This window comes from Panthera tigris, chromosome C1, assembly GCF_018350195.1.
Source record: "Panthera tigris isolate Pti1 chromosome C1, P.tigris_Pti1_mat1.1, whole genome shotgun sequence".
Lineage (NCBI taxonomy): Eukaryota > Metazoa > Chordata > Mammalia > Carnivora > Felidae > Panthera > Panthera tigris.
In genome coordinates, this window is record NC_056667.1 from 29,956,074 (window position 1) to 29,966,297 (window position 10,224).

The window sequence follows — 10,224 nt, forward strand, 5'->3', positions numbered from 1 at the left end:
CGCCTGGGTGGCTCAGTCGGTTAAGCGTCTAACTCTTGATTTCCACTTAGGTCGTGAATTCACAATTTGTGGGATTGAGCCCCGAGACAGGCTTTGCACTGACAGTGGGGAGCCTGCTTGCAATTCTCGCTCCCTCTCTCTTTGCCCCTCCCCTGCTAGCACATGAGCACTTTCTCTCTCTCTCAGAATAAATAAACATTTAAAAATAAATAAAAGTGGTAGGTTTCCAGGGCACCTGGGTGGCTCAGTTAAACGTCCAACACTTGATTTCGGCTCAGGTCATGATTTCACAGTTCATGAGTTTGGGCCCGGCAGTGGGCTCCACGCTGACAGTACAGAGCCTGCTTTGGATTCTCTCTCTCCCTCTCTGTCTTCCCATCCCCACTCTCTTTCTCTCTCTCTCTCAAAATATATAAATAAACTTAACAAGAAAGTGGTAGGTTTCACATTTAAACAATAAAAGATTTCTGGCTTCTCTTGAAAAAGTTGAAGATTTGACAATTTGGAGCCCTGATATTTTCAACAGCTATAGGATGGAGCAGAGTAGCTGCAGCTGCCTTCAGACAGGACAGACCCTCTCCAGTTCGTCACATTCCACACCACTCCTTCCATCAGTCAAACTGAAGCCAAATACCAGTTGCCATTTACTATGGTGCTTCTGTTTTTATTTCCTTATAGTGCACTTTTGTTTGGCCTTGGAGGTATTTGAGTGACCCATCTTTGCACTAATCCTGCCTGGTATCTGAGGAGTGATACAATGAAATTAGTATTTTAGAAACATTCAGTGCAAAACAGATCGAAGTGAGGAGCTGCAAGGCAGAGAGGAAGAAATGAATTGGCAACCTGTTGAAGTATTTGAATTAACGGCCAGTAATTAATGAAAGATTGGATGAAAGTTGAGGAAAAGGCAAAATACAACTTCAGAGTTTCCTGTCTGAATGACCAGGAAGATGCCACCAATATAAACAAGAAAATGGAAGAAGTGGAAAGTGGGGTGGCTATCAGTAGCATCTTGCTATCTCCACTATTTTCTGGGAAAGGGCCACGAATGATTAATTCCATAATCTTCCAGTATTCTGCTGGACATGCGTTAGGTGCTCAGGAGATTCCAGTTGAACTGAAACTCTGATCTCAGTTGGGGCGGGGGGGGGATATATATATATCTGATGGGCTAGGGGGAGCAGAGGGAGAATTGGAATGCTTGAAAGAAACCAATTAAGTTGTGAGACTTCAGGAATTTTCTCTAGAGTGGGTACTCCTGGGACTTGGAGGCAGTTCACCTGTTTTGGGGAAAAACTTATGCCAAAATCCTGAAGCAGAGCAAGAATTTGGTATGTAGAAATGGAGACAGGGTGGGAATAGTGTCATTCCAGGGGAAAGGGGGGAAAAACCAGAGACTGGGTGGCAGGACTTTTCCAAGAATACAATGGAACAGCAAGCTCTTGGGTGGGGGATTAGGCAGAGGATTTTGGACAACGCGGCTGGGAAGGGTGGAAGGCTTGACTTCTTTAAATGTTTTTGAAAGCACATCACTTAAAATGAGAATAAATATTCAGCCCAAACCTCAAACACTTATTTTTTAAGTTACTTATATGTACAACTGCAGTAATTTTATGTACTTTATAAAGATTAACATCAAAAAATAGAAATTAAAGGGGCATCTGGCTGTCTTAGTTGATGGAGCATTGGGACTCTTGATCTCAGAGTCATGACTCCCACTTCAGGCATGGAGTTTATGTAATAAGTATATTAAAAAATAGAAATTAAAATGATTAGATTAAAAAAGTATTTGAGTATTTTCTTCCCTCCCACCTGGTGTATCATATCACACACACCACTTCCAAGGCCCTGCTGTAATCAGAGAGCCACTGGATGTTCTGAAACACAGGAGGGGCACGGTCTCTTTCACTTTCTTGAATCTGCAAACTTTATTTATTTTTAATTTTTAAAAAAATTTTTTAACGTTTATTCATTTTTGAGAGACAGAGAGAGACAGAGCATGAGCGGGTAAGGGGCAGAGAAAGGGAGACACAGAATCTGAAGCAGGCTCCAGGCTCTGAGCTATCAGCACAGAGCCCAATGCCGGGCTGGAACTCACGAACTGCGAGCTCATGACCTGAGCTGAAGTCGGACGCTCCACGGACTGAGCCACCAGGCACCCCGAATCTGCAAACTTTAGAAATTGAGATATTAAGGAACCGTGATTTTAAATAAAAACTAAAAACAAAATAACAAAATAACAAAGAACTGTGATTACCTTGGAGAGCTTTCCATGTGCCTGGAACCGCCTCATTGTTTTACACTTAACTCAATCCCCAAAGGAACCCTAGGCTGTAGGTACTTTTATCTTTTAAGATTATATATATATATATATATATATATATATATATATATATATATTTTTTTTTTTTTTTTTTTTTTTTTTAAGGGCTGACCTTTAATGTTTATTTATTTATTTATTTGAGACAGAGAGAGACAAAGTGTGAGTGGGGAGCGGCAGAGAGAGAGAGAGAGAGAGAGAGAGAGAGAGAGAGAGAATCCGAAGCAGGCTTCAGGCTCTGAGCTGTCAGGACAGACGCAGGACTGGAACTCGTTAACTGTAAGATCATGACCTGAGACGCAGTCTTTTGCTTTACCGACTGAGGACCAGGCTCCCCAAGGTATTTTTATCTTAAGATAAGAAAACTGAGGCACTGCAAGGTTAAGGCACTTTCTTAGAGTCGCACCGAAATGGTGAAGCTAGAATTTGAATCCACCCAGCGTTAATCCACAGCTCAAGGCCTTAACTACTACCGGCGGGGATGGGGGTAGGGAAGGCACTGCTTTTTCTCTACTGTGGCCTTGGTCAAGTCCCTCACCAATCCGAGCTGTCGTGAGGGTGTTAGTCACAGGGCTGAGCAGGCAGCAGGAACACACTAACCGCCAGGCAGTGTCTAAAGCGGTCATCTAGAGAGGGTCACTTTATGCCTGGTCCGTATCATCAGAGGCTGAGGCCCACGACCGCGCAGGCGCAGACCCAGGGGCTTGGTTTCTATGGTTTCCGGGCGCAACTGCAGAGAGAAGGTCGGGCCTCGCAGTCGCGCTGCAAGAGTCGCACTGCGGGCGTCCTTTGCGGCAGGCCTCTGCGTCGCTCTCAGCTCATCCGGTAGCGGCGGTCAGCGAGGAGACAAGGGCATCGCAGCGGGACGGTAGGTGCTGCGTTTGTCTGCGGGTAGTTTAGGCAAAGAGATTTATTCCGAGATTTCTTAAACGAATTTCCTCTTGCTTTCCTGGGTGTGTGTTGTCCCAGGCCCGAACTCTGAACGTGTTTTCTGCGTTCCCAGGCCCCTACGCCCACAGGCAGGGTCACCGAAGTCTGTAGACCGCGTTTCTCTCGGATTTCTGCCGGACTAATGCTTTGGCCTTCTGTTTCTTAACCCTAAGTCCACCCACCTTACCCTGGTTTTCAAGGCCCTGAGTGATAACGGCCGCGCCACCCTCCAGCGCCTTTTCGTTCTTCGTCCCGACATGCTCTCTGAGCTCCGCGCTTCAGCCACTCCTGGGTGTTCGGTGTCCCCCAGGGCATACCCAACACCTCCGGCTGTAACTCGTGCTGTGCCTTACTGGAATACTCTGTCCACTGACCTTCACTTGGCAAAACTCAACCCATCTTAAAGGCATTTTCCAGTCTCCTAGGCAGAGTTGGTGCTTCCTCCTTCCAGCTCTTACCCTCTTGTTCTTTGGGTTCCCAGTTCCTTTCGTGTCTCCAATCTAGTGCTTACGTTGCAGCTGCTGCTTTACCCTAACCATTCCAGTATCTGCAACGGTACTGGATAGAATGAAAGAATGGATAGGAAACATAAAATTGAAATTCACCTGTAAATCTTTATTGGCATTTTTTGTGCTTCCTTCCAATCTTTTGCAGTTTTTCTTTGACACCGTAGACCCTTTATCATTTAACATTAAAATATATGTTCTGTGTATATTATCCGTTTTTCCTGTTGTCTGTCATATTCTAATAAGCGGGTACTTACTGGATTTAATTATCCATTTCCCTGTTGCACACTTAAGTTGTTTGAATTTCATTTTTTTTCAACAGTTACTGAGCCCCTGCTTGATCCCTGCCCTCACAGCGCTCATTTTGCAATATGGGAGACATTCAAGTTAATAATCCATTACAGGGGCATGAAAAGTAAAGTACTCTTATGGAAAGTTGAGATGCTGTGTGAACACAGATGAGGGACATCAGATTCAGGATGATGTCACAGAATTGTCATCTCAGTTGCTACAGATAGAAAAATGTAAAAAAAAAAAAAAAAAAAGACGTTTTTGTGCTTGGGCTTTTTTGTTCTTTTTCAGCTAATTTCTAATTTCTTCAGACCTGTCTTAAAGAATTGGGATTCTTGAGTCAAAACATAAACACTCTTTTTGATTAAAATGACCTTATCAATACAGAGTTGATTTTTATGCATTGCTTTTTAGTTCTAGTGGTTTTTTTCCCCCGAGTTTTATGAAAACAAAGATATTGCTCATCTACTATAAACTGGAAGAACCTGTCAAATGAAAAAAATTAATGAGACTATGTTGGGAGAATAGTGTAACATAGCTTTCTAAAGGGATATTTGTCATAATTAACTCTCTCATTTTTCCTAGAAATTTCTCATTTGGTTGCACTTTTATGGCATTCTTTCTTTTTTATCTTCCATTTCAGCCATGCCTTTCTTTGATGTGCAGAAAAGGCTGGGCCTTAACTTAGATCAGTGGATGACAATCCAAAGTGCTGAGCAGCCTCACAAGATTCCAGGTCGATGCCATGCTTTTGAAAAAGAATGGATAGAATGTGCGCATGGAATTGGTGGTATCCGTGCAGAGAAAGAGTGCAAGATAGAATATGATGATTTCGTAGAATGTCTGCTTCGGCAGAAAACGGTGAGGAGTGGTGGAAATGGGATGTGAATTATTTCTTTCTTTCTTGGGGCTACCTTTAAGTGTGTTTAATTGGTCGTTGTGAATTGGCAAAACTTTTGTGGTGAAAACACTTTCTCTGTGTAGGTACCATGTCAAGGAAGTTAATTGCCTTCCGATCTGAGGGGGGGTGTCTCTTGTTCCTCAGGGTTCTTCCTCGTCTTCTGACATGTTTTCCTTAGCATTGTACCCTCCTGTAGCCACCAGGGTAGAAATCGCACGTGTGTACGTATTCCCATTTTTGCAGTAGGTTATAAAGCAGAAGTTATCAACCAGCCTTGGTTGTTTGTCCGTGAACATCTCTGGATGAAAATGTTTCAAATGCATTGAACCCTCATTGGAGAAGAAGGTAAAACCCTACAGGTCTGTTACACTGAATGTGATATAAGAATCTCTGGATTAATTTCTACTCTGGGCAAGATGGAGGTGTTAATGAGATTGCTTTAGGTGAGTCTGACCAAAGAGGCAGGGGGAAAGGATGTTGACAGCATGATGTCTACCTCCTCAAGAGTTGCATGAGCTCCATCACATATAGGCCTCTATTCTCCCTTAGAGAAGAAATCTTTGGGTGTGGCCTGTTATTTTGCCTGTTTCTGTGCTCCAGATAAAACAAATAGAAACGTTTTTATGACTCCCAACTCCTTGGAGTTCAGGAAGGCGGTTTAGATTTTTAGTTAAAGTCTGTATCAAAAAAATTTTAATTTCCTATCTTCTAACATTTGCTATTCCAAACTTGGAAGGAATTAGAGGGTATCAGGTATTAATTTTGTATTGCTCACTGTGGGGATATCGATGATTAAATGAGTGATATTGTAATATTACTGAGGGACAGTGAATGGGTCGTGGTTAGCCACCTACCAGCTGTTTAGTTCACAATATGTCTTAACTTCTCTTCTTGTGGGGCCCAGTTATTCATTGCTCAGATTAAGACTACTCTACATGTAAAGTTTACACCAAAAGAAGGCAGTGTGGTGAGGTGGAAGAACATTGGATTGAGAGTTAGGAGAACTGGGTTGTTTTTGTTTTTGTTTTTTTAATTTTTTTCTTTTTTTAATGTTTATTTATCTATTTTGAGAGAGCTAGAGAGAGGGAGAGCGAGAATCCCAACCAGCAAGGAGATAACAGCATGGAGCTTGCTGTGGGGCTCGATCTCACAAACTGTGAGATCATGACCTGAGCCAAAATCAGTTCAGATGCTTAACCAACTGAGCCACCCAGGAGCCCTGAGAGCTGGGTTTTGATACTGGTTCTGCCATCACTAGTTTTGTGACTTTGGGCAAGTCACTTCCCTTTTTGGTCTTGGTTTCCTTATCTGGAGATATTAAAGAGTTGCTCTCAGGTCACTTACTCATCCTATGAATTTGTAAATAGATCCATTACTATTTTAGATGTCACCCTAAACGACTAAATACTTAGCCCTAAGTGAAGATGCTAGTGAATCAGGGAATTAGAATCAAGCACTGTTCTAAGTTCTTAGTGTGTAATAGTGGATTTATTTCACACAATAATTCTGTGAGATACATTACTATAATTTTTCCACTATACAATTAAAAACTTGGGGCAAGACCAAAAAATCAAGGTCATTGCCTAAGGTCATATAGCTGGTAAGTGGTGGAACTGGGATTTGAACCTGGCAATGCTGGCTCCAGAGCCTGTGCTTGCATCCACAACACTAAGTTGTTATACTCAGAGAAAGGTTGGACATTAGTTGTTGTGATAGCTCAATCATGACTAGTCCTCTGTTGAGAGGTTTTTTTAATACAGAAATGTTAAGAATACAGTCTTTTGGGGCGCCTGGGTGGCTCAGTCAGTTAAGCATCTTGACTTCAGCTCAGGTCATGATCTCACGGTTCGTGGGTTCGAGCACCGCGTCGGGCTCTGTGCTGACAGCTTAGAGCCTGGAGCCTGTTTCAGATTCTGTGTCTCCCTCTCCCTCTGCCCCTCCCCTATTCACGCTCTGTCTCTGTCTCAAGAATAAATAAACATTAAAAAAAAAAAAAAAAGAATACAGTCTTTTTGTTAACTATACCGGAATTAAAAAACAAATGCAATCTTTTTAAAATGCTAATTTTTTTGTTTTTAAATTTATTTCTGTTTCTTTATTTGTTATTATTATTACTTTTTCATTTACATCCAAGTTAGTTAGCATACAGTGCAATAATGATTTCACAAGTAGAATCCAGTGATTCATCCCCTACATGTAACACCCAATGCTCATCCCAACAAGTATCCTCCTTAATGCCCCTTCCCCATTTAGCCCATCCCCCCACCCACAGCCCTTCCAGCAACTCTCAGTTTGTTCTCTGTATTTAAGAGTCTCATGTTTTGTCCCCCCAAAATGCTAATGTTTATGTCAGTATTTAGGACACCTAGAGTTATTTCTGCTGAAGTTAAACCCTGACTGATTCTTTAAGGTTAATGGAGTCTTTAACTGAATATACTAATTTTTCATACCTTTGTGAAAACTTACCAAAAAATTATTTATTGAAGCACTATTGTAGGTGCTAGGAATATACGATAAGCAAAACAGCAAAAAGTTCCTGCTCTAAAGGAGCTTATATGGGGTGTCAGAAAATTAACAAGCAAGTTAAAAAAAAAAAACAACAATAGTGTCAGGTGTTGATCAGTACAGTGGGGAAGATAAAGGTAGAAAGAAAGAAAACACTGTGGGACCTAAGTGGATGCTCTTTGGAAGAGGGTGGTCACAGAAGACCTCAATGATACGAGACCTTTGAGACTTCAAGAAAGTGAGCCATGTGGATGTGAGGGAAGAATATTCCGATTAGAGGAAAGAGCAAGTGCAAAGGTCCCTGAGCTGGAGCAGCGAGAGTGAGGGAAAGCATTAAGACATAAGGTCAGAGGTAGGCCTAGTAAGGCATTATAAGGAAAGATTCAGCTGTTTTCTCAGTAAGATGAGAAGCCATTGGGTTTTGAGCAGGGGAGTAATGCAGTCAGGATCAGTGAGTGTATTTTCTGTGTCAAAGAATCCATGTGAATTACAGCTTTTATACGGTCTTGTATAGCATGGCTTTCTTTGGTTAGGAAGCAACCAGTGTCCTACCTGAGAGGAAGAGGCAGAACTCAGGGCTTGGTAGTGACTATTAGCGGAGAAGGTATCAGATCTTTATTTCGGTGTGGTAACGAGAAACCTCGTATCGGCTATTTCTGCTTCATTCACACCCAGTGAACAGTCACCAGCAGCAGTACCAATTTCACATAGGTCAGGAGTGTATCAGCTGTGAGCTGATCTCATCTTTCAATATTTTAAGGATTTAAGTATGCACAAATATGCCTCTTAGATTTGTGATCTGCGTTTTATTATTGTTTTTGTAAATACCTGTATTCCTGTATCCAACAGGAACATTTTAATTATTTTTAAAGGAGATATTATTATTCACACCAGAAATTTGGTTAAAGCTTGGGAAGTGATTTCAAGTTATTTCTTTAAAGAAGGGTTTCATCTCCAAGGCTCTCTAAGATGAAAAGCTTCCATGTTTTAAAAATGAAACCAATTTTCAGTCTCTTTCTCTAGCCCTCAACTTTATGGTGTGCATTTCCCCCTAGTTTAAATACTTCTTTCCTTTGACAGATGAAACGTCTGAGTGACATCAGGAGGCAGCGGGATAAACTGATAAAGGAAGGGAAGTACACACCCCCGCCTCACCACTTGGGCAAGGAGGACCCTAGGCCCTGAGCAGAGCTGCTGCTGATGGCTGCAGGCTGATTTTCATGTTTTCTCTTCTCCGCCGGAAAGTCCATTTGCTGAAAACTTCTTTGTGAAAGTGTCTAAAAATAAAGGATTGCTCTATCCTATTTATTCTATTTTCTCTTGGATCATACTTGTCTATAATGAAATTGCAACCTATTTTTTAAGTTAGGAAAAATGCCTCTAGCTATGCCTTAAAAATAGCATCTAGGTAGTAATAAGCAGCTTTTAATGATGCTTTTACTACGTATAAGCTACTTTAAATATGTTAACTGGTTTAAGAAGTTGCAGTATTCTTTACTGCTTTCATTCTGGTTTTTTTTTTCCACACAACACAGACTGGAGCTGGGAGGGGGAGTCAGTAGAGAGAGTGGTTGTGTTTACTCTCAGGCCTGTGAAATCTAATTTAAAGGCTAAGAAAATGAGAACTTCAGATAATTTTGAAGAAGCAATACCATTGTTTCAATTTACTATCTTACATCACCGGTATATTAGAACTTAAAATTTTTTTTTAATGTCTATTTATTTTTGAGAGAGAGAGCATGAGTGGGGGAGGAGCAGAGAGAGAGGGAGACACAGAATCCAAAGCAGGCTCCAGGCTCCAAGCTGTCAGCACAGAGCCCAGTGCAGGGCTGGAATTCACGAACTGTGAGATCATGACCTGAGCCGAAGTCGGATGCTTAACCTACTGAGCCACCCCGGCACCCCTGGTATATTAGTACTTCTAATTGACATGTTTAGAAATGGCTTTTAAGAGAAAAATTCCGGGGTGTCTGGGTGGCTCAGTTGATTAAGCATTCAACTTCAGCTTAGGTCATGATCTCACCATTTGTGAGTTTGAGCCCCACATCGGGCTCTCTTGTCAGCACAGAGCCTGCTTCGGATCTGCTGTCCCTCTCTCTCTGCACCTCCCCAACTCACACCGTTTCTCTCTGTCTCAATAAACATTTAAAATAAACATTTAAAATAAATAAACATTTAAAAAAAAATCAGGTGCACCTGGGTGGCTCAGTTGGCTGAGCATCTGATTCTTGATTTTGGCTCGGTCACAATCTCACAATTTGTGAGATTGAGCCCTGCATTAGGCTCTGTGCTGACAACGCAGAGTCTGCTTGGGATTCTCTCTTTGCCTCTCTCCTGCTCTTACCCCCTGCTTGGGCTCGTGCATGCTTTTTCTCTCTCCCTCTAAATAAATAAATATTTTTAAAAGAGAGAAAAATCCAGGTGTAGAAGGGAGGTATGAACCGAAAAAATTAATGTAGATGTCCTTTAGAATTTTTTCCAACTTTTTTTGTGTGTGTGTGTGGTAAAGTATCATCTTAACCACTTTTAAGTACACAGTTCATTGATGTTGTTTTCACGTTGTACAAGCCATGACCACCATCCGTCCTGCAAAACTGAAGCTCTATGTCCATTAAACAGTAATTCCCTACTCCTTCCCCCAAGCCCTTGGCAACCACTGTTCTACTTTCCATCTCTATGGTTGGGTTATTCTGCTTCATATAAGTGGAATCATATAGTATTTGTCTTTTTATGATTGGTTTATTTCACTTAGCATACCATTCTCCAGGCTC

General features: G+C 41.7%; 1 protein-coding gene across 1 annotated transcript; it reads left to right on the forward strand.

The window, feature by feature from the left end:
• The first annotated feature begins 3,088 nt into the window (after nucleotides 1-3,088).
• NDUFS5 (NADH:ubiquinone oxidoreductase subunit S5) lies at nucleotides 3,089-8,761 on the forward strand. The gene is made up of 3 exons (XM_007092500.2): nucleotides 3,089-3,188; nucleotides 4,691-4,908; nucleotides 8,534-8,761. Exons 2-3 carry the CDS (start codon nucleotides 4,693-4,695, stop codon nucleotides 8,636-8,638), a joined length of 321 nt encoding a protein of 106 aa, XP_007092562.1. The 5' UTR covers nucleotides 3,089-3,188; nucleotides 4,691-4,692; the 3' UTR covers nucleotides 8,639-8,761.
• The last annotated feature ends 1,463 nt before the right edge of the window (nucleotides 8,762-10,224 follow it).

What these genes read in the sequence shown, in the direction of transcription:
- NDUFS5 (XM_007092500.2), top strand. Translation starts at nt 4,693, where the DNA reads ATGCCTTTCTTTGATGTGCAGAAAAGGCTGGGCCTTAACTTAGATCAG. An exon ending in GTCTGCTTCGGCAGAAAACG is followed by an intron (nt 4,909 to 8,533) that starts GTGAGGAGTGGT and finishes TTCCTTTGACAG; the next exon opens with ATGAAACGTCTGAGTGACAT.